The 27,573-nt window shown below is 40.5% G+C and overlaps 2 protein-coding genes across 2 annotated transcripts in view; one reads left to right on the top strand and one right to left on the bottom strand.

Moving 5' to 3' along the window:
• rad51d (RAD51 paralog D) overlaps positions 1-8,866 on the top strand; it is a 24,331-nt gene extending 15,465 nt beyond the window's left edge. Inside the window, exons 4-11 of the mRNA XM_085364710.1 lie at positions 104-185; positions 368-502; positions 579-674; positions 797-887; positions 5,581-5,651; positions 6,116-6,283; positions 7,463-7,599; positions 8,820-8,866. Coding sequence (XP_085220836.1) covers positions 104-185; positions 368-502; positions 579-674; positions 797-887; positions 5,581-5,651; positions 6,116-6,283; positions 7,463-7,558 — 739 coding nt within the window. The 3' untranslated portion in view covers positions 7,559-7,599; positions 8,820-8,866. The remainder of the gene's footprint in view (positions 1-103; positions 186-367; positions 503-578; positions 675-796; positions 888-5,580; positions 5,652-6,115; positions 6,284-7,462; positions 7,600-8,819) is intronic.
• Positions 8,327-27,573, bottom strand: lig3 (ligase III, DNA, ATP-dependent). Its single transcript, XM_085364709.1, has 21 exons — positions 27,498-27,573; positions 25,300-25,880; positions 24,037-24,165; positions 23,116-23,334; positions 22,857-23,008; positions 22,564-22,730; positions 21,756-21,833; positions 20,766-20,934; positions 18,521-18,676; positions 17,442-17,573; positions 17,251-17,330; positions 14,850-14,937; positions 14,695-14,772; positions 14,442-14,565; positions 12,664-12,806; positions 12,485-12,559; positions 12,075-12,221; positions 11,450-11,600; positions 10,276-10,355; positions 10,067-10,150; positions 8,327-9,046 (listed from the first exon to the last, which is right to left on the bottom strand). Exons 2-21 carry the CDS (start codon positions 25,850-25,852, stop codon positions 8,813-8,815), a joined length of 3,039 nt encoding a protein of 1,012 aa, XP_085220835.1. The 5' UTR covers positions 25,853-25,880; positions 27,498-27,573; the 3' UTR covers positions 8,327-8,812.

Raw genomic sequence — 27,573 nt, 5'->3', positions numbered from 1 at the left:
ATGTTTACCCAGCTGCAGTTTTTGCCGGCTCTACGGCTGCACTTAATGGTTTATTACATTGGATGGCAGTTGTGAGTAATGAATTGTACCTTGTTTCTTGCAGCTTAGATAAACTGCTGGATTCGGGCTTGTATACTGGAGAGATAACAGAGCTGTCGGGAGGCCCGGGAAGTGGCAAATCTCAGGTGAACATTTCCTACCTTACCTCTCCGTCACTGATAATTTCAGCCTCATAAATTCACTCCTTTTTAGAATTCCCCGTTCTCCCGTAGAATAAGAAAATGCACCTTCCAGAGTCGCTGTTTAACCGAAACAAATTGTTCATGTTAACTTTAACTATCCCCGACATGCTTCCCTTCGCTTGTAGGTGTGCTTTGGTGTTGCAGTGCACATTTCTTACCAGCTGAAACAGAGTGTGATCTATATCGATACGACAGGAGGGCTGGCTGCCAGCCGCTTGCTTCAGATGCTGCAGGCTGAAACCAGCAACACAGAAGAGCAGGTGAATTACCTGAAGCTGCATTGAAAATTTTGGGTTATTTGAAGGAAAATAAAAACAAGCAACTTCTGCTTTACAGATGGAAGCTCTTCAGAGGATCCACGTCTTCCGTTTATTTGACGTTTACGCTCTGCTCGACTGTCTGTACAGTCTTCGCAGTGGTGGGCTTCAGCAGGTTTGTTGACAATTGCTTTTTATTTCGCTTAAAATACACCAGCAGTCTTTCTGTAGCTGGGGAACCTTTGTAGAAAGACGAATCAAATTTCAGCAATCTAATTTTGTCACATTTTGTATTAGGCGTCTGTTGGCGGCGGCTCTGTCAAGGCGGTGATTGTGGACTCTGTGTCAGCTGTTATCTCGCCTCTACTGGGAGGCAAACAGAATGAAGGTGATATCTCTCTCTGCTGGTCCATCATAGTCAATCATACCTCAGGCTGTTTTTACACCTTCAGCCATAAAACTGAAAATAAATGTCACAACACGTTTAAACACATCTGTGGAAGCATGACAGCCAGTCATAAGAAAGTGGCAAAATAACACACTAATATTTGTGGTGTCACATTAAACCGCAAACCATTACAGTTTAAGCATGAGCTCGAACCTCTGCTGTCAGTTATAAATAGAGCTGTTTTCATTAAATATGTAATTGCTTAAATTCGAGTCTGGCCTCTTGGGACTCAAAATAATTGAAATTCGTAATCCAAGTGAACTTCATTCAATTTGTAATGTTTGTAGAAAGCTCCAAAACTGTCATCTAATTAAACTGACAGTCAGTGCACCAAAATTCAAAGGTTCTTATCTAAAATAAACCTGCCTGTAAAAAGACATAACAATTAGGGCTGGGTATCGTCACTGATTTCTAGAATCGATTCAATTCCGATTCACAAGGTCCCGAATCGATTCGATCCACGATTCGATTTAATTCGATTTAATTCGATTCGATTCGATTTAAATCTGGGATATTTTGACAGTCAGAAATATTATAATTCAGATCAGTACATTTACATATTTTTGTATCAATAAAAAGGAAGCTGACACTCGCAAGACTTTATCAAAGGTGTGAGCGTCACAGCAGATACCTTTGTGTCAAAGTAGCTGAAGATAAAACACAGAAAAACATGAAGGTGATTTTCCTGGCCTGGGATTTTATAAAAATATTCTGCAGTACATCAAAAACGAAAGAAAACCATTAATCAACATATGAACATTACCTCTGAAGTTACAGCGGTTTTATTAGAGACATGGTTAAGCGTTTTGCATTTTGAATAATTTTAAAAAGTTTAAATTTGTTCAGTATTGAACAGCAGAAATGAGGTTTTCTTTTCGGAAGAACGTAAAAGGGAAAAAAACAGCGGCTGACAGCCTGTAAACAACAGTAGACTTGTGCATAACAAGCAAGCGAATAATGAAGAAAGGGAAACTGTTCTTGAAGTACAGAGATAGGGAGAGAGAGAGAGAGAGAGAGAGAGAGCTGTGCATCGCGGTGGAAGCAAAACAGTAAAAGTCAGAGTGAATACATGACGATGTTTATGTGAATCTTCTTTTGCTGCTGGTTCGGTCAATATTGTTTGGAGAGAGATCAAACTAACAGCTTTAGAATCGGCGCATAAAGGGTGTGAACACAAAGCTTGGACCCGCCGACACATCAGAATCAGCAAGCTGTCGGCTTTCAGCCCCGACCGTGTCCTTGCCGTCGGGTGAGAAAGGCGACATCTCACTGATTCTGATCCGCGGGTCGCGCTGTGTGTTTAAGTCTATGTGCAGAATCAGTGTTCCTGCTCTCATTTACTGTCTTAACTGTTTGGTGGTTCTTGAAATTTTGTGAGATGTCACCAGAGATTCTGGCATTTCGGGCAAAATAAATTTATATTAAAAAAATCGATTCAGGATTTTAATGAATCGATTCAGGATTTTAATGAATCGATTTTACGTTATCCAAGCCGGAATCGATTTTAATCGATGAATCGATTATAAAAACCCACCCCTAATAACAATGCAAGCTATTAGCACTCTGCAATCTCTGCTGGTCTGTGTAGTGCAGCTCCTGATTGCTGAATAACTCGATTCAAAGAGAAAACCAGAAGAAGAAAATCCAAAAAATGAAATCAAACTATCGGATAACATCACAACACATGAAGACAATAACATTTCTCTTACCTGGAAACCTTTCGGCCTCATTTTCAACTCCACATTTTTATTCCTGGAATCCTCTGTAGTACTGTATTTTTCATACATAAGGCGCACCGGATTATAAAGCGCATTAAGCGAAACAAAACAGTCAAATAAGTCCAACTTTACTCAACTCATTCTTCTTGCTTCCTCTACTTCCGTACCATTGATTCATTAATGCTGAATTCTCTCGCAGCGGCTCTATTCCCATGTTGTTGCAGTATATTAATGACTAACCTCGTATTGTGGATGGATTATCTCAGTTGTTCTCCTGACTGAAGTTTGGTCCGTTTACAACATCCTGCCATGCGATTGCATTTGTCCCTAACCATCAGGAACCCTCACGTTAATTTTTATCAAGTGGAAAAAAGTTAGCGTTCATCCTCCAGCTTCACTGTGTTTATGTTATGCTAACATAGCTGTGTTGCTAGCGGTCACGTAGCACATCATTATATACCAGCTGTCCAACTTCAGTAACCCTACAAACGTCACTGCTGTTTAGCTTTCTGTCTTCATTTATGTTGGAAGTGATAGCAGAGCTGTACGTTTTAATTTTTTCAGAAATCTCTCAGTCAGAACATGCTATATCATGTTTAGGTGGAAACTAGCGAGCTAACTTCCTGCTAACTTCTAACTCTGTTAAATTTATAAATTCTGTTTTCATGGATGCCTGGATGTTAAACTTAATTGTTAAAACCTGGTAAAGGAGCAACACTGATTATTTTATTAAAGATGAAAGAATTTAGACAGTTTTAAACTCTCAGTGATGCTGCAGTATTCGTTTGACTTTGGAACCTGAAGAGATGGAGTTTAGGACCCAGATTACTCTGGGAGGCTCCTGACTAATGCTCCAACAATCCATCAAGCGGTGCGGCTTCATAGCTTCAAAGTCGTACTAAAACATTTTTTGACAGATTTTTGAGCGCCGTGTACCACATAAAATCGGTTCAAAGTCAGTAAGTACAACCAGAATTCATACATAAGATGCACCGGATTATAAGGCACTGTCGATTTTTGAGAAAATTAAAGGATTTTAAGTGCGCCTTATAGTCTGAAAAATATGGTACGTTTACATGTATTTGGCTCCTCTTCCTTTAAGGCCACCTTAAACCAGGGTTGTCAAACTCAGTTTTAGCTGGAGGTGCTATGTGTACAGAAGTATTTGGCTAAATCTCTTACCTCTGAATTCAGGTGTTTTCAGTCACAGGTGTATTAAATCAAGCACTTAGCCATGCAGTCTGTCTTTACACATATTTGTGAAAGGATGGGCTGTTCGAAAGAGCTCACTGAATTTGAGCACAGTATGGTAATAAGATGCCACAGCGTGAAATTTCTTACATCTACACTTCCTGTAGGTATGAGGTGTAGGTGGTATTGTTCATTTATCCTTATAGTTTATGTAGTTCAGTGATGTGTTAATGGATTAAAAGAGTAAACAAATAATTGATTTTAAGTTTGCATGCATATAAAAAATAAAAATGAAAAAGTTGCATAACCATGATTCTGTTCAATCAAGAACAAACACTGACAGTAGGAGGTGTTTGTTTAGCTTACTGTTGGGAATGTTAATAAACCTACAGCCTGCAGTTTTCAAGAAACTACACTGATTGATAGGCCACATTAAAATTAGCAAAGGACTGGATGTGACCCACAGACCTTGAGTTTAACACATGTGCTTCAGGCAAACAACAGTGAGAGAGGAGTGTTGGTGAGGAAGCCATATTAAAGTTATCCACACTCGCTCACGTCATCCAGAGCTGAGAGTAGAAAACTGCTTGAAACAGTCTTCGGAGCAGGTTGAAGCTCGAGATCATTTAAATGCTGCGTTTTAAATATGAGCATCCAGCAGAAAATAAGAAAAGCATAATAGGTCCTCTTTATAGATGAAGCAAATGCACTCCTTTCAGTAAATAAGGACGTCTTTGGTTTTTACAGCCCACCATCTGTGTAATTCATTGAATGTTTCCTATGCACTCCTTAGAAAAGGAGTCAGCCCTTTACTGCTGGATTATAATTCCAAATGTAATTTGTGAGCTCGGGCACACTGCTGCTGTGCTCAACTAATTACAGTAATGAACAGCACAGTGGAAAATTTGTATCCAGTAATTTGGGTTTGGCACACAGTAGAGTTCATATTACTTCTGAAGAAAAAGGTAACATTTTTAAAGTTTTAATTAAGGAATATTCAAAGCACAGAGTAATGTTTGGATTGTTATGGTTATGAATTTGGTAAAATATTAAACATGCAACAGATCACAAGATGATAAATTTAAAAGCAAAAACAGTCAGGAAGCAACTGAAAAACATTAAACGCATTTTAAAAAATAGAGGAAGGTGAAAATCTCAACGTATGTTGACATGATCCGTGTGACTTTTATACTCGCTACAATTAAAGAGTGTTCCTTATATTTCATGCACCATTTCAGCCTTAAAATGACTGAAAATGAGTGGACCATCTGTAGTTACTTTCTGCCACATGATTACCACCACATGCTTTTGTCGTTTTATTTTGTCAGCTGCGACCAAGCTTATTTGGTAGTGCTATACCAAGACACCAGCCATCGGTTAGCCTGCTAATATGTGTAATTTAGCACCAAATGTAAAGGTTAGCTTGCTACTTTTGCAGATTTTTATTAGGAAACTTTGGAACAACAAGCTTTTACAGTTCGATGCACTGGTGAAATACAAATGTCTGTACCTAAAGTGACAGATCCGTCATGGGCATCGCTACAAGCTTCAACAAGCAACCGCAGCTTTTTTAAGTCAACTCGAGCAATTTTTAGGAATGCAAATTTCGCTGTAATAAATTTAGCTTGAGCTGCTACTGTTGAGTTGCTTTGAAAGTTCCTGTGACAGAGCCTGAGAGTATTCTGTACATGAACTAACCTCTCTACAACTTCCTTTGCCTCCAGGCATGTCCTTGATGATACAAGTGGCAGGAGCTCTTAAGACGATGGCAAAGGACTTCAACGTTGCTGCTTTGGTACGGACGACTGATGTGTGCTGCTCTAAATGCAAGATGCACTTCCAGTGTCAATCTAAAGTCTACACATACTACTTCTTGTTATTCTTTCTGAGAAAACTAAACATTTTACTGCTTTTTTGGGTTAATAAATAGGATTATAATAATTCAAAAAAATAGTTTTAAAGTAAAATCAACCCTGTTCAGTGAACTGCAGGTTTTAATTATGTTTAAAAAAAGGAGTATGCACGTTTAAAAAGCATGCACCAAAGAAAACTGATCTTCACCTCAAGTGATGAAGTTATTTGAAGGGAGATAAAGATAATTTGGTAGCCTTTCAATAAAAGTGGGACGATCTGCTTGTCCCACTTATATCTTCCGTCTTCTAAAGCTTGTGTTACGCGTGGGAAGCTGTACCAAAGCATGGTGCGATAATCTCCTGAGAGTGAGGGAAGAAACTAACACGATGGTGTCTGGGCCCACAGGTAACAAACCATGTAACGAGAAGTGGCAGCGGGGAAGTGCAGCCCGGCCTCGGCGTTTCGTGGAGTCACATCCCGAGAACCAGGATCCTGCTGGAGCGAGTAGAGAAGGCGGCGGCTGTCAGCCAGCCCAGTCTGCGCTCTGCAAAGCTGATCAAGTCTTCCAGACAGGTACAAGAAGCAGCATTAACTTGCAGAGCAACCAGCTCAGTGTTGATTCTGTCGAGGGGTTTCGTTGTTGTCAAAACATCTTGTTAAAATGGAGACTTTGAAGTCGTGTTTGCCCTTTTAATAAGAACCGGTCTGGTTTGATAAAGACATGTTTTATTCCTCCGCCGAGACACGAGCCAAGGCGAGGAACGTTTTCCGTTTGTTTGTCTTCGAGATTAAAAACACTACCAGATCAGATTTGAGTAAAATTTCTGGAGAAGAGGAGCATGGGCAAAGGAGAAGCCTATTAGTGGGGATAAGGATCACTTACATTTATGCTTAGCGTCCACACTCCTCCTGTATTTAAACTGGGAAGGCTATTCCAGTAACGTAATGTTGCTTTATCCATTCCAAAACCAGTTTTGATGTTTGTTTGGGGTCATTGTGTTGATCCCAATTCTACATAAAGTTTCATCTGTCTAGCTGCTGATCTGAGGTGCTGTTGAAGAATTTGGAGGTAGTTTTCCTTCATTATTCCATCCACTGCAATGTGCGAGTAGCACTGGCAGCAAAACAGGGCATGATGCTACCACCACCAAGCAAAGATTGAAAAATAAATTCAGTCTTGTGCCCAATTCTTGTTTTTAAGTAATTTAAACAACGATTTCTTAAGTTCATCCACCATGAGAAATGAGTTGGTCTGTTATGGAAGCCACGACAGGTCAACTCGTTTTTCAGACTTTTTGGATGTTCACTTAGTTCATCCCTTTTTTTTTCCTAGCACCACGAGTTCACCTTTGGTCTTCTTCAGTGGGATTTTCACTGTAATTTTCAGACACAGGCCTGTGTTTGTTAGTAAATGCAGATTATTTCTGAAACTGCACTAAAACATGTCTCAGTGGGGATTACTTTCATTTCACAACTGAATTTGATTTGATAGCATCTTAGTTTGAACGTATCCTCTCGGGTTTGATAACGATCACTGATATTCCTTCGACATCAAAGATCTTTTAAACCAACATTTTTGTTAAAAATAATGGGAGGAAATTCACTCTGCATTTTCTGCTCCGGAGTTATAAAAGACGGTCGTCAGCGGAAACAAAGCAGCTTCAGAATGAACCGAGCCAGTGAATATTTAATATTGTGGCAGCGTTGTGTTTAACTAGGTCTAAATCAACTGTCATGTGCTCTGTTTCTTAGCCTTGTCACATCAAAGAGGAATTTGACTTGCAGTGGTGGAGTCGCTCAGAAAAAGGGTCCTCGGGAAAGAGGAAACTGGATGAGACGGATTCCTGATGAGAGCAGCCGTAATCCTCTGCATAAATGTCACACCAAAGGTACACGCATGTTTCTGGGTCGAATTTGGGAGAAAGTGTCTTTTTGAAGTACTCTGCTAGCATTCAAGCGATAACTAAACTTTATTCCAATTAAAAACGGTCGCCACAGTTATTAGCTTCAAAATTGACCTATTTAGATACTGCCGGCGTCATGCTCTGTCAGTCATCTGCTGCAGCTTTGGCATACTGGCCTGAGATTTTATTCTTACCTGTTGGAAAATCGGGAGGAATATAAAGGCTTTTCTCGTGTTTCTTTCAGGCATAGCTGGGTAGGCTCATGCGAATTCTTCTCAGAGTGTGAATACGTTCGAACATTTAATTAAAGCCACCTCATAGCCTGAAGTATCCCACGGATGAAAAAGGCAAATCTGAATTATCCCTGAAAGCCATTCTGATGCAGCAGGCTGAAGGGAAAAAACCTCTCAGCATTTCACTGGATCATACAAGGAGTCTCACGATCGAGAAAGGGAAATGTATTTGGTTTAGCTGGAGCAACGCCTTTTTAAAACAAATTCTCTCCATATGGTTTTGGGGAAATCTGGCACAAGCAGAGCTCTCCGGAGATTCGCGCATGTTCATAACTTGTAGCTTCGGAGGCCAGCATTTATGCCATTCATCTCTGTGACACCACAGCTTTTATTGCAAGTGGCTCCAATGCAAATCAGTGCGACGCTCCAAACACAAACCGATGAAAATGAGACACGCTGGAATGATGTTACAGGGACATTTTTATTGTCTTTGTCAGGTTTGTTTATTCCTAATGGCAGACAGATGTTTGTTTTCAGTGCAGGAGCTGAGCTTTAATATCAGAGTGTTCTTCAGGCAGTCGAAAGTATTGCTTGATGCTTATTTAAAAAAAACAAAACTGGTTCATATCCTAGACTTGTGTGTAAAATCAGTGTCAAACTGTACTCATGATTTAGAGGCTATATTCTACATTGTTACAAAATATTCTACACCTCATATAATCATAGACTAATCTAGCACTCCACCTCCAACCTAAATGTGTGTTGCATCTGTTGATCCGCATGAGCAGAAAGGTTCAAAAAGAATAAATTAAAATGACCTGAGAGCAGTGGCATTTGAAAACATAGACAGTCACGGTAACATCCCCAAACTTAGAGCTGCCCTCTGAACAAATAACATCACCAGAAAACCAGCAGTTCATGGCTGGGTGAAAGCAGTGTATAAAATGTAGTTTCCTCCTCTTTTATTAACAGGGAGCTACGACACGCCTCTTGCGGATACATTCCCAGATCCAGCTAGGGGTCACTTTCTGAGCCTGGCTCTGTTCTTCGGGTTCGGCCAGAGTGTGCGTGGCGGAGGCTGCGTCGTAATCTGGCACGAGGTCCCCGTCGTACGCCACGAAGTATCGCCTCAGCTTGTTAAAGTCCTGCACCGAGTCGGGCAGGAAAAGCTTCACGCCGCTGAAGATGTCCAGCAGTGTCTACGGGGAAAACAGTGAGGTCAGCAGAACAGACACCCTGCAGCAATACTTTCCCTACATTCAAGGGAGCAAAGTGCTCTGCTTTTCTGCACTGTTCAGGCTGTGTAATATTACCATGTCACTGATGGAAATGAAGAAAAAGACTATGTAGAGCTCAGTCTGTGATTAATATCAGTCCAACTCTAACAGTCAGTAAACCTTAACAGAATCTCTTCACGTCCAAAGAAGAATTTACAAACTCTGAATTTGTTGCAGTCTCACAGGGGACACCTGCATTAAAGGATGCACACCCAGGCCTTGTTGAAATATAAACTATTGTGGCAGTAATTAAGGAACAAACAGCCAGTTTCCGCTTGTGATTGCTTGAGATAGTGGAATGGTGTTAGTGAGGTGGCCACATTTCACAGAGTGAAGACAAACTCTGTAAAGGTCAGACCAGGATGTGAATAAACATTCAAGTTGGATCTAACAATCACAGCGGCTGCTCGGCCAATACTCAGCACAAACCGGCCTGTTGACCTGGTTCAGTTAATGACCTCATATACGCAACATTGTACATGTAAACTTTTCTTCAGAAATTGGGAATTATTGGCATAATTCTAGCTTCAAAAACAGTCCATAAGCTGGTTAAAGGTTCCCCTGCCCGTTCCTGTTTCTGTCCTTTGACAGCAGTTACCAGAGTTGCAAATATAAAGAGCCACTAAACCGCCAAATTTGGAATATTTGTATCTTTAACACTGTACTGAAAACGAGAAAAAAGTTTTAAAACTGTCAAGATTTTATTAGTCAGCTGGCCTCTGAGTGTTGTAATCTATAACCTGTCAAAGCCATAAACAACGCACTGATGCACTAATTTTAGAACAGGATTACAGTTTTTAACAAACAGTTACTTTGTTTTATGATTGTCAGACCTTAAAAGAAACTTAAAGATGGATTTAGTTTAATAATCCTAAATAGCATTTGTTTCTTCACATTAACTGCGTCCACAGAACACATTTAAACACACGTTGTGTTACTAACCTTGTCATTCCTTGGCTCCAGTTTCTGTGAGGTAGCTTTTGCTTTAGTTTGTCCGTTGCTGTGGACACTCTCACTCTTCTTCACCTGATAAGAAACAGTCTAACGTTAGGTCATCACTGCAGCTTTGGGTTTGCGCCTTGTGCAATTCTCGTGTTCTGTAACGATGAAACTTTTCTTTAATGTAGCACATGAGATGTAAAGAACATTACCTTCTTAGCACTGGGTGCGTCTGAGCTGGGAGTGCGAGGCTGGGATTTCACCGCCTTGGCTTTGGGTGGAGTGCTGCTGCCTGCAGAGTGCATGTTATTGATTACACTTATAACAAAGCAGCATTTGCAGCACTGGGGTCACTTTAAAGTGTCCACAAATTTATTTCTGCATTATATTAACTTGAATTATGAACCAATGTCTAGAATAAAGGACATGCATATAAACATATCTGTGTGAGCCTCCTTCTTTAAGTAGAGACATTAAAGGTGAACAGAGTTACTTTACTCTTAGATATCACTATTAAATTACTGCAGTTGATTAGTTACGATAAGAAATATTTCCTGTATTAGAAGTTTCTGAAATGTTGTGTTTAGTTGCGTAAACTAAGTTTAAAACAGTTAAAGCATCATGCAAATATTTATAAAGTTTTGCACGATGCGAGCAAACCTGCAGAATCTAGACAGGAGTGTTTGGTTTATGTGTAAAATTCTATTATCATTGGTGGAAAACAATTTACTGGTTAAAAAAAATATTTTTATCTTCAAGGGGAAAAAAAAAAAAGCAATGCTCTAATAAATGTCCACTAACCTGCAGATAAATCTTAAAATCTCACATATGCATTTATGGAATTTTCTTAAATAAACATCTGCATGATGGAGACTACTTTTTCTTTATGTGGGTGTTTCCAGGAAGGGCAGAGACGCCTGCAAGTTGAAAGCAATTCATTTGAAATCTCAGGGTCCCTCCTCAGTCTCAGGCCAGACTGTCAACAAGCTCAGTGCATATTCTGCACATTGTGTTGCAGACACAGTCAAAGCATCACCTCAATCATAACTGGAGGGTTTTACTTATTGTGTGTGCAAAGATGCTAAACTTTAACCCAGTTACAATGAAACAACGAGGCCTCAAACATTTTAACAATACCTATTCTGCCTCAAATACAAGGTTATGAATTTACTGATTATGTAAACAAAGCTGTATCAATAGCATTGGTGGCATTTTAAAGGGAAGTTTCCAAAAATTAAAAACAAGAGTCTTTAACCACAAATAAATTGTGGTCATTTGAATCTTCACTTTTTAAAGTATTAAGTGTAACTCAAACCTAATCTTAGGTAAATCCGGACACACAACAACAATGTAATTTCCCTTTATGTACGTGACTTGTGAACTTACTCGTCTTCTTGGGCGGAGCGCCTTTGTTGGAGGAGGACGATGGCGAGCTTCCTCCGCTGTCCCCCCCCGATGAGCCCTTGTCATCGTTGGATGTAGACGGACCTGCTGTCACTTTGAAGTCGCAGTTCTCCTTCGATATGCGGTACAGCTCCTGTGCAGAGTGATGAAATGACAACATGGGCTTCGGCCAAGAGATGTAATGTTCTGTGTCAGTGGAGATTGAAGACCTGTGCCGGATTCAAATAATTAAGCCCAGGCATGTTTTACTGCCTCGGCCAATATTTCAACTCATCCGTCAATACTCGGCGGGGAGGAGGAGCAAATTTGCAGTCTTCCCGCCGTTTCAATCATACTTCATGCTGTCCCCCTGGGTGCTTTGTTTAACAGTGGGATTAATTATTCCATTCCTCCCGTCACCTGTATTACTACACATCCTCCCATTTTTCCCCCATCATATTTTACAATAGAAAGCAATTAGCAACAAGCATCCCTAGAAGATACGCCTCAGTTTTAAATGAATGGCTGATTTCTAAAACGTCTTTTGTGCCGTCTCAATAAAACTTCATCACTGAGCAGCGGCTAATTCTTTCTCAAGCACTACAAATCAAAAACGCTGATATCCTACTTTAAGCTGGTGCAAGTTGGTGGCGCTCTTCCAGTCCTTGTCATCGCGGATTCTCGTCATGCGGGGGAAGCGGATGGAGATGCCATCAGCGGTGTGCATTTCCGATTTGGAAAACTCTGCGCCTGTGATCTCCCACACAGGTGCTTTCTGTAGCACAGGAAACACATAATCATATATAAAAGCCACAAAGGGTCACTGCATGCATTAAAAACACCTCCCATCTCAGAGCCCGTCATTATCTCGGCGCTTTTCGGGGGTAATTCATTTAAAGGAATTCCTGTGGATACACGCAAGAGACGCTTTCAACTTCTAATTTCATTCAAAGGGTGTGCAGTAGCCAGATATACAACTGTGCTCTGCGTGAACAGGCCCGCTGGGAAATCCAAATGTGCTGAGTAGTGACATCTCACCTCAGGATCGCGGATAATGAAATCTGGATAATAGTTCTTGATGATTTTCAACCAGCTAGGGATTTTGCTTGGCTCCTACATTAAGACACAAACACACACAGACACACAAAAGATTAATTTTCAATTTTATGATATCAGCTCAATATTCCTGGTTAACCTCTAAGTGGATTCTCTCTGACCTTGCTGATTTTGATCACATCCAGCTCTTTCTGGAGCCTGGCCAACATGGCGTCGTCGTAGCCTCCGGAGCACTTGGTGACTGTGCACCATTTCTTGGAGTCTGGGTCGTAACAGCCCATTAGAAAACTGGACATGATGCCCCCTGGTGGGTAGAAGAAGACGCGCAAGCATTAGGTGAACTGCTTCCCACAGAATAGTCTCTCCACCAGCACCGACTTCTCAAAACCTGCCTCTTCAAATTATCTTTTTTTCTCCTTCCCACTCACTTCCTACAGCCTCTTACGACAAGCGTTTCATCTGATTTATTGTTTCTGCTCTATTAGCTCGTTTTCAACTACACGAGTCGTTTCATTAAGCACGCTTTGAAAACTTGTACCTTTCTCGTTGTGTTTGTTATGTTGTTGCACACTCATTAGCCAGCCTCCTCAATGGCCCCTGCTTCAAATCTCACCTGCTTCTCTATTTCACCCATTGGCATCTTCTCCTTATGTAACAGCCTGTATCTGCACATTTTTCATATGAAATCCTCCAATTTGGTTATGTTTTCCCAGAGTAACGGAGCTGTCTTGTTAATTTCATCATCCTATCTAAACATAATACATGCAAGAATCGTGTATTTATATTTTCGCTTTGTGTCACACCTGCAGAAGGCTTGACCCCGTCTTTCACAGCAAAATTAAAAGTTGGGGGCAAAAGTAAAACTGTCTTAACCGTTCAAAGCTGTTTTCATACATGAACTCCAACAAATGTCTGGAGAATACAGTCAGGAAATCATCTGAAGCTGTCCTTTTTCCCCTGCAGCACACAGCAGGAGAGATTTCGCATCAGACTAATTCTCACTGCTGGAAAAAAATTGTTCAAGAGAAGTAGCTGCCTGACTGAAGCGTGTGTGGACTAACTGGACTATTACACACACGCTGTACTCGCACTGCACAGATCATTGCAATCAGATGTCACTTTGTTAAAGGCCTTTAATGTCCTGACTGCGTCAGACATTTCATTTCAGTTCAGTTCAATTCTATTTTTGTAGTTCCAATTCACAACAGCAGTTGTCTCAGTGGGCTATCGTACTGGAAGATAAAGACTACAGCCCAGACAACCCAGTATAAGCCTGTACTTGGTGACAGTAGGAACAAAGAAATCCCCTTTAACAGGAAGCAGGAACAGCTATCCACCACAAGAGGGCGTAAAACAAAAAGAGCACAGAAAGAGGCCACAAAATAAAGAGAAATCAGTCAAAAGTTAACGGCGTGCAGTAGCGGCATTTAACCACACCAGGAGAGAAAAGGGGTGACTGGAGAAGTGCTCGGTGCATTATGGGAAATGTCCAAGCAGTCTGAGTCCATAACTAAGGAATAGTTGAGGGTCACCTGATCCAGCCATAACTGTAAGCTTTATCAAAAAGGAACATTTGAAGCCGAATCATTAAAGTAAAGATGGTATCTGTCTCCTGAACACAAGCTGGAGCTTCCACAGAACAGAGAGGCCCTGACAGCTTTAGGCTCTGCCTCCATTCTACTTTTAAAACGTGTAAAAATCACAAATAAACCAGAGAAAAGTGCTCTATTTGGATAGTATAGTGCAACGAGGTCTTTGCATTCCCACATGTGCTTTTGTTGGGTAATGTCTATAGTTCAGTGATCCATTAAATGTGTGAAAATGGCTTAAATCACCTCATTTTATGGCGAAACAGAATTGTCAGGGTGAATAAAATAAAGCATCAAGAATGGGAAAAGACTCCATGCCTAATGAAGCAGATGGTTAAGGCTTTACAGACCGTTTGAGCCTTTCCCGTAGAAGGCTCCCAGCACCACCAGGTCAGCTGTGTCTGCCATCGCCCCTTCATTCAAATAGTCCTTCTTTACTTTCAGCCAGTGGCGCTTCCCCGGCTCATAGGTGCTCTGAGACACGCAGATATAAAGCCTCATCATCGCAATGTTTCAGCTACACGTACAGTTTAAGCATAACTTGAGAAATTGAACAGTAAATAAATCTGATTACCAAACGCCGTCATCAATGAACCAACTCACCTTTACGTCTTTTAGCACCAGACCTTCAAGTCCCTCCCTGATGACACGAGTTATCATATCCGCCAGATCCCCTGCTCTCTGACACACACACAGACGCACACGTTTTTAACATGTGTACGCATACAGCACAAAGACGCATTCACAGTTATACTTACAGTGACGTGCTTCATCTCTGAGAACAGGATCCTGTTGGGGACTTCAACCATGTTGTCATGCAGGAACTTCCTGCGTTCACACAGAGGCCTGAAGAAGACAGAAAGCCAGCGGACACGTGAAAATCCACGTTTTCTCTCCGCAGTGCTCTAAAAGTTTGTAAACTTCTGGCTTTGCCTGGGATTCAAACTCCACTCGCACGGGTAAAATCCTCTGCTGCATCCCCACCTCCACATTTTTGCTCTTTATAGTCCTCACCTGATCTGCTGTGCTGGTGGGTTATTCCACGAAGAATCAATTAGTGCCTCCCAGCTGAGCCCCACAGAATCAGCCAATGTTTTGGTACAGTAATTTTTAGGATACCAGATAAAATCAGCCAAAACAAAATATGCCCACCTATGCTGTGGCGGTCCATTGTGAATAAGGGAGCGGCTGAAAGAAGCTTCTTCTTTTAACTTTAAGTATATTCAATAAAGGCATTCAAAGTTTTACCTTTATACTACGAAAACACTCAGTTACAGGCCTTTGAATTATCTAAGGGTGGGTGCAGCACTTTTTGAGAGTAACTTCATAAATTTAGTAAGTACAACGAAATTCTCAGGAGTGGAAAACACAGTTAAGCTTTCTATGAGCAACTCTGAGCATAAATATCATTACATGTGTCACAATTTTAATAGGAAAACTTCACCGTTTAACTTATATTACATACAGTTAGAGGAAATAAGCACTGGAAGTCTGGATGTTTAATCTGTTGTCTGATAATATTTTATTTATATTGTCTCTGTATTTATATATATGTGTGTGTGTATAACTCTGTAACTTCTGTCGGTGCTGTGCTTTTTTGGAAATCGAATTTCCCAGAGGAACCCACCCGAGGGATTAATAAAGTTCTATCTTATCTTATCTTATCTTATCTTAATACACAGGAGGGCATTAAAAAAGTGCATTGTGGGTAAACTCACGGGGCTCATATCACCATGAGAGAGAGGTGATTAGTCAAAGCTAGTTATGACTTATAAAAGGTCCCTTTTTATGAACTCTCTGATGCCAGGCAATCAGATTCTGGAGCCAATCCCCTCTGGCAGGAGGGAGTATTGGAGAAGTGCTCAGTGCATTCTGGGAAGTCCCCCAGTAGTCAGTGCCCAAAGGAGCATAACTAAGGAAGGATTCAAGGTCACTTGATCAAGCCATAACTCTAAGCTTTATCAAAAAGGAACATTTGAAGCCGAATCATTAAAGTAAAGAACTGAAGTTTCCACAGAAGAGAGAGGCCCATGGCTCCATGCCCAGTGAAGTGGATGGTTTAGGCTTCACCCTGGACATAAAGTTTTTGAGTCACTCCCCTCTGGCAGGAAGCTGCAAACCCATCGGGATCAATACTTCACTGCATTCAAACAGCAGCTTCTTTCCATCTGCAGCGGAACTGCTCAACAAAGCCTCCTCCACTGATTCACTTTATAATCACTGTTTTCCATTAACACACCATTATGCTTATTCAGCCCATTAACATTTGCACATTGGACTCCACTGCACTCCATATACATTTGAAAATTTATATTTATATATTCTCATAGTGCCTCTATAGAAGAACAGCTTAAGTATTTGTCCAACAAATTGAAGATCTCTGGTTCGTTCCTGCGAGGAAGAAAAATCCATTTGTGGAAGGCATAAAAAAAAAAAAAGTATGTACCAAATCAAACTCTACCTGAGCACACAAGCATGATTTTGTGCTTTTGTATCAAACATTCACTCACATTTATACTTGGATGAACACAGTGGACAGCAAACTGGGGCTCAGCATCTTGTATGAGGATACTTAGGCATGCAGACTGAAGCAGGGATCAATCCCCAACCTTCCGATTAGTACATGACCTGCTCTACAGCTACCTTCGATATAATAAGGGAGCAGCTGAAAGTAGCCGTTATATATTGTAATTTTTCTTTTGCACCACTGTTACACAAAGTCACATTACTTGTTTGTGTTAACACTTGGAAATAAATGTGATTCTGGTTCTGAGGTTTGCATAAATTAATTTTGATTTTACTGTTACATGAACTACTCTTGCTCAAGTGGATGTGAATTTGAAGGTCACTAGATGCTGAAGACTGGTCCTCAGTGTCCTTCATTAATCATTTCAAAGTCCCCCTGTTCCAGACATACAAACTCGAGTACTGATAATAAGTTATTATTTTCTTTCGTTAGAAAAAAAGGACTGCAAATAAAGTGAAATCTTTCCATAAAACCACAAATTAACCACATAACAGCGAGTGAGCAAACCACAAGGACAGAGCAGCCTATTAATGTTAAAAACGACATGCTTGCATCATCCCCATAAGGGGTTACTCTGCACAGTGAAGTGCAAAATCATTTCTGAGACAAAGGATGGATTGAAAGAGCATTACCTCTCCATGAGACTCACACCATTGAAGTAGATGCAGTCAAAAACAAAAAGGCACACCTTGGCGTCTTGAAAGGCTGCTTTCTGAAGGGAGAGGAGAGGAAGGTTTGTGGGGTGACAAGAAAGCCAAGAGGGAGAAAGTAAAAAAAGCTGTGTGACAAAACAAAGAGCATAAAGTGGCTGCAGTGTTCTCACCTTGTGTACACCCAAGGTCCCGAAGGGCAGGGGTTTACTGGTCTTTGTGTCAATTAGGAGGACTTCAGCATCCAGTATCATGCTGTGGGCACCAGGAAAAGCCTGAGGGATGTATTCTTTGAAATGGGCCACCTGAAACATCAACACAGACACACACAGGGAGCTCAGTTACTGAGTGGAAACAAATACCATGTGACAACAACAACTATTACAACAAGCACAAACCTGTAAAAACAATAGGTTTCATTAATAAAGTGCATTATTTTCAACCAAAAAATGTTTTAAAAAGCAAAGATCAAATGAGACATTTGATGCTCGTGGTTCAGGCTTGTACCCACCATCCTCTTTTATAACACTGTGGGGGATGATCTAAACAGTTCTCTGCCGTTATCATTCATCAGAATAAAGAACATTAGGTACCTTGGACTGTTGTAATTAGACTCCATTCCCACCCCCACAGAATGTTAACCTAGCATTAACATAAATTGCCTAATTACAGCGGCTGAGGCTGCATAATTAGCCATTTGGCTGATGGGCTGCAATGACAAGACGGTCACTCAAGACAAAATGTCTGAAGCCTTCAGGCTAGAGGACTAAAAGTGGACCGCAGACACCATAAAAACAAGTACCAGGCTTTAAAATGCCTCAGAAAGCATAGGCTGCACTTCCACATGAGAAGCCTGGAAAAATATGGTGTGTATACATCACGCACAAGAGCTACATGGCTTTTTCCAACTTGTGCCATGCTTGGCATCCTCTTCTTTATGATTGTTGTGAAGTGCGTTTTGTGTGCACCGAAGCAATTTCAAAGGGCTAATGAACATGATGCAGAGCTATTTATTCCTGCATGTTTAAGTCTCTGTGCATCATGCTGAGAAAGCAAATGCTGGAAAATCACTGTGGGAAATGTCTGAATTTCACGCTGGGAAAATACCTTTAAGCTGCTAATCCTGCCGGGGCAAACCTGAACACACTGCATCCTGATGAGCATTGTTACATTAATCAGTAAATAGCTTCACGGACCGGGAGCCCGCACATTTGCATCTGTGCTGTCTGTGCATGTGCGCGATAAGACTGACTTTGTGAGGCAGCACTGGTTTGAGGCTGCGACTGAAGTAGCTGAAGTTGTCTCCGTTCTTGTGGACCTGCACGCGCTCGCCATCGTACTTGATCTCCGAGTACATCCCGTTGGGGCATTTCTTCATGGCGTACTCGATGGATTTACACGCCTCCGCCTGAAACCACAACAAGGAAACAATCGTTTCTGAAGTTCTAATTGCTTTATGTGAACTTACTTTTCATGAAAGGTTTCCCAAGGTTGATCCAATTTAAGAAGACAAACAAGAAAAAAAGGTTATCAATCATGTAGGATTAACAGTAGATTCAACAATTTCCTTCACAATATGAGACCATTAATAAAAACATCCAGTGAGAATCACCAAGTTCGAAACCACGAGGGTGATGAAATTTTGTAAAACTTAAGTTTATGTCAGTATACGCCAAAAAGAGGGCAAACGGTGACATTTAAGTCTCCTCCTGGGATCTTTCAGGGTTTCTGTTGCTGGGAACCTCAGCAGCACACCTGGTTCATTAGAAAACCTTGAATTTCTTTAATCATTAGGAAGTTTTGCAGGCAACTACATGATGTGGACAGACAGAAGATGGCCAAAATTTATTTATTATTGCCATGACTTCAAAGTGACTACTCATTTACACAACACCAACCTAAATGACTATTTTGTATCCACTGAAAGACGATCTAGCGCTTCATCTTCTGCCAGCTCATGTTAGGAGAACAAAGTTAAAACTAATAACACCGAAGTTGCTCGCCTGAGGATCGTTAAAGAACAGCCTGTGCTAATCATTTGTAACCTAAAATGCGATGCGGGGATAGCTGCAGCGCATTTCCATTTTCTTTTATTTGGTGTAATTAAAGGGCCGCTGTGTAATGTGCAATTTAATGGTCTGTAAAACACATTTTAAATCATGCTGAATTAATATTTGCACTTCAGGATGGGTTGGGGACAGTTACGTGTCTGCAGTGCAGAGTTATCTGTAGGATCCAGCTGCTGCGTGTCTGGCTGTCGAGTAACAAACCATCAAAAAAACCAATATATTCTCTAAATATTCAGACATTTTAACTTAACATAAAGTAAACTTTGGCTCATGCTAAATCTTTAAGCAGGCTGCAAACAGACAGAGTGACTCAGCTGAATAGCCAGTCGTTCTCTCAGTGAATGTGTGAAGTTGGGACTGCTTTGTTTAGACTTGATGTATGGCCATCTTAACGACCGCTGCACAGAAAAGTACTTTTGCTCAGGATGAATGACGACAGACAGAAGAGCTGACCTTCTAAACTGAGGATTTTCTGTAATCCACATCTTTTCCTTGCATACAGAACTGCACAAAGCCTTTGAGCACACATCAGATTTAACACCTCTAATCACTACATTGTGATGTTTTTGCAGTGAACCACGGCAAACAAAAGTACGAGTTGCAAGATTTACTGCTGCAGAAGCCTTGAGGCATGCTCAGAGCTCAATCTACAAACAAGATGTTTGTCTAGACTATTTTAAAGAGAAACGTGGAAGTACCGAAATGCGAACAAGCACCTGTGCTACGACAACTTCACTGCCTTTGACCAAAGTACGACACAGTGACCATATTCTGGTGTTCATTTAGGCTGACATCTGAAGGCTGTGAATGCTGCAGCACAGGATCCACATCATTTTCATCAAACCCCTGATTAACCCAATCCTCTTATAGACCACTCCCACCAGGCTAGAGCTGCTTCCTCACAGGTTAAAGGTGATCACTCCAGGCAACTTTATATTCATCTGTATCGTCACTTCCCTCTAACACACACCGGGGTCAGGGGTTAACTTTTTCTTTTAATTTGTTACCGTGTCTGTATCCCTAATTTATATCCTGGTTTATTTCCACAGGTAATATCCGTCCCGTCCCCTGACACGTGTAATAAATCGGCCAAATAAATGAGGCCATTGCTTGGGGAAAAGTATCCTAATACTTATGTAAATATTTTAATTTTGTACTGTGCATGTGTGTCTTGTGTGATTTATGAGGTCAGAAAGGTCAGATGACAGACATCCTCTATTCCCTAATTGAGTTAATTAAGTTGAATTAGCTCACATAGTTTTTAAATGTGACTGCTTCTTCTTCTTTTCTTTTTTTTTTTTACATCACTGTGGTTCAAACACCTCAGCTTTGCATTCACATGAAGACTCGGAGATTAAAAGCAGACAAAGACCGTGTGTATGTGCATCTGTACTGTATAATTTGACACTTTTTATTAGGAATCCTTACCAACATGGGCTGGACGGGGGTCATAAGTGAGGCCTCGATAGTGAGGAGTTTCTTAGGTCCTGAACCATTGGACACCTCCTGCTGATTCTTTAACACCCTTTCAATCACGTCTCCCAGATTACGCGAGGCCTTGAAGGCATCGTAAGCGTTTGGATCCACTGCATCCAAGCTGCATAAAGAGGCAACAATGACAGGCTGCTATTAAAAAAATAAAAATCACAGATCACATGATGGTCAGCCTGCATCTGACTGAGAAAACACAGCAGTGTCCTTTCTCTCTAGGGCAGGGACGAGCAATAAGCTGAACTCAATTCTGCTCAATATTAATTTTGTCTCTTTATAAATTACTGGTAAAGTCCTTCACAACAGTCCCAGTTTGTCATGTGGTCCCCTTGGGAAAATTACTGCGCACCCCTGCTCTCTAAATGCCTTCACGCAGCATAACAGCACCTAACAGATGCCCTCATTGTAGGATCAAGGATCGTGCTTTTTCAGTGCATCTGTAGCCTTGATTTATTACGTTTATTTTTACAGAAGCCCACATATCTTTACCTGAAATGTATAATTTATGACCACAAAGAATGAAAGGTTGGTAAAGATCATAAATTACACAGACAAGATGGTCATAGTCACCATAACGTTGCCCAACAGCCACAAAAATCCTGGTGTGCACTTTTTTTTGTCCTTTTTTTCTCTCTAATGAGGACCATAATTTACAAAAATGATGTTACTGTGATCAAAATGAATTGAAATGAGAGATTAAGAACAGAAACACGGATGATGGGAGTCACAGGCTGGTTTTTCCATAACCTTCTTCACAGTGACTTTTTGAAACTGGACGAGCTGCCCTCTTCTGGTCATTTGAGAGAATGCAGATTTAATGCAGCTTTAAAGCAACTGCCTCACTATTCAGACTTTCCATCTTTGCGTAAAATAAACCTGCCTCTGTCATGTTCAAAGAGAATAACTAAATAATCCAAAGATACTTACACGTGTTTAGCACCAGCGTTCATCTTCAAATCGTGCTTAATTAGGCGAACGATGCATTTCAGGTCATTACTGGTGCATCTGTAGGGAAGGGAAAATTCAGACTATTACTGTGAAGCAAATTCTGAAGCATTACAACATTTCGGGAAGACGAAATCTAAAAGCAAACAAATGACAAATATAAAATGATTGGATTAAAATGCCTTAAAGTGAATAATGGAAGCTGCACACACCTCAGAAAGAACCTGCTTCGTTAGAGGCAGCTGAAAGACGAACACTTGAGCACTGCAAGTTCACTTTACTTGCTTTGCCCTATTAATGTTATAGTATGCTAGCAAACCCTTTAGTTGGTACAGCAAAAAAATAATGTCCATGTCTGTTTACAGCTTGCAAGATGCAATTTATGACAAACAAACATAGCCTGGTGTCTGCTGCAGCGGAGGGGAGAATGCCAAATAAAGATCTTGGGATAATGTACGCGTTTGTGTTAGACATGCCCGAGGCAGGCAATCGAGAAAGGAGGGAAAAGTACACAAATGCAGGCAATAGAAAAAGCCATAAGAAAAAAATAATAAGTGGAAGGAAATAATTGTACCATAAATACTGGAAAATGGAACCTCTAAGTACGTCTTCCTGCTTCTACGGAGCTATCGGAACTTTTACAGGCAGTAAAGCACAGACGTCACGTGGAGAGGTGCAGCTACAAACACCAAGGTCAGCCTTATTGGGGTTATTTGTAAGAATTACCATATCTTTTAACATTTTAACACTCAGCCTGACTGATATAAAAAATTATTATGTGTTTTATTACTTTTTGGCAATATCCTCCAGCTCGTTCTGCTGCTCATCCTCCTTCGTCAGCTGGGAAAGTCGGGTCAGGGATGCGTCCACTTCCTGGATGGTAAGGAGACTTTTGGCAGCTGGGGGAAATGATTTACTCTCATCAAAGAACATCCTCACCGTCTCAGACACGTCACCCTTAAAAGGAAAAACGAAACAAAAACAGACACGATGTCAAGAGCCTGTAATTCTGCGTTCGTGTTAAGGGTCTGTCCACTTCGAACACCGAAATACTGTAAGAGTGACGATTTATGGACGACAGACCTGCTCCAGATCGCGCACCATGTCATCCTGGTTGCTCCTGAATATGCGGCTGAAGAGTTTTACAATCTGCTTGTCATTGAGGTTGTAGACGCTTTTCACAACACCCGGCAGGAGCAATTTCACAGTCAGGTAAAGATTGCCGTGGAACTTATCTAGGATGGAAGACAAAGGAGAAAATTCACAGAAATGTAAAGATGACGTGCTGGATTTTGTATATATACAGAAAAAGGTAGAAAAAAAATAAGAGAGAGACAGCTACCTCCACTTGTGCCCTTCCTGAGGAACTTTTCAATAATCTGCGTCTTTGTATTGTAGCTGTTGTTTTCGGCCACCATGGCACAGAGCTTGCGAAACTCTCTGAAGAGGCAGTCTTTGTGCTGGGGGTCACAGAGCTGGGTGGACAGCGCGCTGCCTTGGCTGGCTTTGGCAGGGGAAGATGACGCCCCAGGGCTGCTGCTAGAACTGCCAGCCTTTGTTGCTGTAAGGAGAGTGAAGGGGAACAGTGCAGAGACCATGATTTATTGATCACTATGAAGGGGCCGGAGTGGATTCTGAAAAATGTCAGCCTTTGTACTTAAGCCCGAATTCTCTACAACACTGATACTGGCTGAAACCATTGTTTTCAGAGCACGCCACATTCATATTATTTTTATTCCTATTCTGGCCGTGGCCCTCAGACTGTAGTGCACGAGTTTCCCTGCCTATTCAATCCAGTTTATTACTGGTGGCTTACATCACCACTGGGAATATGAAAGCAGTTTTGCTTCCACCTGTTTATTGCTTCAGTTTGCTGACTTGTGGATACCTGTAATTGAGCTATAAGCTGCAAAGGGAAACTACTAACAGAAAACCGCTTTAAAGATCCCACATAAGTTTGTTTACTTTTCTAAAGTGTTTTCATTTTAATTTAATTTAATTAACGTATGCATTTAGGTCCATTATGGAAAACTGCCAGATTTAGCCTCACAGGCTCATTTCCACCTGCAGTCCCTGGCAGGTTGACAACATTCATTCTATGCATACAAAAGACCCAGAAGCATGTAAGTGATGTGCGTATTTGGTTTACACAACTGCTAGTGACTATCTTGTGAATTCTTTGCATGTTAACGCGTGTAAATTAATAATTAATAAGGACTGTTTTTTCTTTTTTCTGAGTGACTTGAATTTCGACATAACTCACCAGTGAAGCCTGAAAACTTCCTTGGCGCATTGACAGATGGGTCAGCGGGGGGAGCCATCAGCTGACCGGTGGTGTTCAACTTGGCCTGCACCTTCTTTTTTGGACTTGCATTAACTTTGGCCATCAAGTCTGCAAGACAAGGCGAGTGGATTTAGAAGAAAGAAGACCTGAGATGCCCTAACTTATTTATTTAATGTTGACAATATACTAGTGAGATCACACATAAGTGATGTGTATGGGACCTAGCTGTCACAAGACTACATATCAAAGAGTTTGCTGTATAATGCTATATGAATACATAAGCCAGGGCATGCCTACAGTCTTTATGGCTGTTTGTTCATTATCCTGTAACCTGCATTTAACAGCCTACACAAGGAAACCAGGAAATTAATCATTTTCCTCAAGAGAAGCAAAGAAAGCACAAGTTGCATGTATGCCCTAAATCTATACACAACCTATGCAAGTACCCAACGCTGCTTACAGCATTTATACTTGTGTCTCTTTTGCACTGCAACCAAAATGCTAGCTGTTGAGTTTCTGGCTTCAAGTTGATCCACTGTCTTCCAGTCAATTACAAAAAAATCAAAACAATTCACAATTACAATAATGTTCAGTTACATTTCCAGGAAGGCATACATCAGGTTACAGCATAGAGTTTCAAAGGGGTTTGCTCCTGCATAGATTTAATATAGATGCATAAATCCAAATTAAATCTCATTTTCCCTAATGACAGTTTAACTATAAATATACAATAAATGGGCGAGTCAATTACTGACAAATATTTTTGACACATTATTGCAGCTTTCACTTGACAAACACTAAGTAAACATGTTGCCATGCCTTCACTGAACGGCCATCTAATTATCTGTACGGGTACAACAAGTAAGTTGACACTGGGCGGGAAGATGTGAGCCACACCACTGGTTTCATGTCAGTATCCCACATGTATTCACAATACTACTAGTATATCAGTCAGCTGCTGCACTTCAACTGATTTGCGGGATTGTGAATTGAAATTTCAAGAATAGATCAGGTCACATCAAAAGTGCACTGCAGCTGAGATTCACTGACTGTTGACTTTATGAACACAGGAGCTTGATCTGATTCCAACAATGGGTAAAATTTTCCTTTGGCCAAGGCTTAAATATTGCCTGTGAGCAGTAGAAGGGTTTAAATATACAATAAATGTATGTTCACAGACAATTTTTCTGCATAAAAAGCATTTTAAAAATGTGAAATTTACATTTTGAGTGGCTTTTGTACCTGAAACGTGTTTATTTATGATCTCCTTGTCAGCATCCTGTAATTCCTCCCAGCCCTCCAGGTCGGTGATATCCTCGATCTTCTTCGTGGTGGCTCTGGCTCTTTCCAGCTTTTCGAATATACACTTCACATGGTACCACTCTTTCATCTCCCCTGCAGACTCACTGAAAGGGTTTGGCACAACTTTGCCTATGCGCACTATTCCCTTCTGGATTTTGTCCTTGCATTTCTTACATCCTGCTGTGCCACGTTTGGCATATTCAACGAGAAACCTCTGATCTGCCATATCCGGCTGATTGGAGAAACTTTGATGCAGGAAAAGCCAGGGAGGATAGTTTGGGAGAAGACTGTGCTTTTGGGATACCGAGGATAATGCAGAGATTTTCCTTGTAAAATGTAACTCATGAAAAGACAAAGGTAGATGCTCAGCACATGAATAGACAGAAAAGGCCCTACACAACCTGAAGTGTTTCTGACATCTAACAAGTTTTCCACTGGGATTTAGGACTACGCAGATAGTCTTTTGAAGCAATAAAATGAGAGTTTTCTGCATTAAGTTGCAATGATGAACAGTTCAGAACCTAAAAAAAGCAAAAGGATATAATGGTTAATGACACAGCTTTCTTTTAAATACAAGGTACGTCAATATACTAAAAAAAAACCTAATGCTAACAGCTCTAATAAAAGGTTCACTGACTCAGCAATATGTTATGCATTCATTGCAAGTGTAAATTTCCTGATTCCAGTTAGGCAGTAACATTGCTTCCCACTGCACATTCACAGGGCTTCTGCAGGGTTCATAAAGGCAAATTTATTACATTGGATCCCTTTTTAAGGCAATTTAATACAATTTATAGTTGTATAATCCAAAATATTAATGATAAATGGAAAGCTAGTAGGGCCAGTATGACAAAACATTATTTGTAATATTTCAGCACTTACATAAAATTCATATAAAAATGTTTTTAACGACACAACTGAATTACTTCATGCAATGCTGACCTAAATCAGTGCGACTCTGGAGCCACATGAGTCTCTTTGATCCCGCTCTTGTGGCTCCAGGTGGCTTTGACAAAACAATTAGCAATCCCTGAAGAAATGGACTACGAATCCAAAAAACAAACAGAAAAACAAACAAAAAAAGCCCACAAAAATGAAACTTAGACTGGTCGTTTTTTGTTTGTTTTACTACTTTTAAAGCTATTGTGTTGTTATACGTTTTATTTATTGTCAAAATAGGCTACTTTTGCATTTCAAAAATTTTTGTTGGTAATAAAATAAATAGATTAAAAAAATAACACTTACAAAAATTATATACAAATGGCATTATCATAATGAAAATACTAACAGTTCCAGATAAGCATAACTAGGCTGCAGCAGAGTAGCCGCATGTGGGAAAATAATTTTGTTTCCTCCACCTATTAGTAACGTTGATAGGCTGACTTATAGTAATGGGCTGTGTAGCCTTCTTTATAAGGCTCCAATATCTTCTGTGGCTCCATTCAGAGTTTTTAAGTAAAAAAAAAAAGCCCTACATTTCGACGATAAATTACACAGATTTCAGTAGGCAGTAAACAAGGAAAAGGTCAGGATGCTCCATGCATACAAACATGACCTTACAATTCTCTAACACAAATCTACAAAAAACAAAAGAGCACACGGATTACCCTGTTGGACAGAACAAAAAAAGTAAAAGACTATTACATGTCATATATAAGCTTTGGAATAATGGCAAACAGCTAAAATTTAAAGGATTAACGAACACAGATGTATCAAAGTGCTCTAGAGTGTCACTGGACAGTTTTTCTATCTTGTTTATTCTTTACTGTAGTGACTTTAATGCAACACAATGTTTTCAGTTCAAGGCTAATAAAGGATTTTGGAAAAGACACAAAGTACACGTTGACTTATTTTAATATTTACGCATATTTGAAAAAAGAAAAAAAAAACAGCGTGCCTATTCAGTTACACAAACGTGCATTTTTAAATGTTAACGTTAAGCGCACCTCCAAAACATCCGACGTGTAAGTTTGCTGACACGAAGGCAAGTGGATATGCTCACTAACGTTAGCATTAGCAATGCTCACTTTGTTCTACGCCCGAAGGAAATTATCACGTCGACTTAATAGACTGCACACCAGTTATCACAAATACTTTAACATGCTACTAAAAGTGCTACACGTGTTTATGTACTGTACCTTAGAGAAGCCGAGTAAACGGTAATAGGACGCTTTAAACTGCTAGCACTCCTCATTGTTGTTAGCCAACAGCCCA

This window comes from Diplotaxodon limnothrissa, linkage group LG10 (assembly GCF_057381915.1).
Source record: "Diplotaxodon limnothrissa isolate DT_005_m linkage group LG10, D_limnothrissa_male_GT1.1, whole genome shotgun sequence".
Lineage (NCBI taxonomy): Eukaryota > Metazoa > Chordata > Actinopteri > Cichliformes > Cichlidae > Diplotaxodon > Diplotaxodon limnothrissa.
This window is presented reverse-complemented; position numbering and strand designations above follow the sequence as displayed.

Excerpts from the sequence above, each read along its gene's own strand:
- lig3 (XM_085364709.1), bottom strand. The coding sequence starts at position 25,852 with ATGCAGAAAACTCTCATTTTATTGCTTCAAAAGACTATCTGCGTAGTC. Across the intron at positions 14,938-17,250 it reads GGTGTGAGTCTCATGGAGAG|GCCTCTGTGTGAACGCAGGA; the intron begins GTAATGCTCTTT and ends TGTCTTCTTCAG. Across the intron at positions 12,560-12,663 it reads ATGTGATCAAAATCAGCAAG|GAGCCAAGCAAAATCCCTAG; the intron begins GTCAGAGAGAAT and ends GTCTTAATGTAG.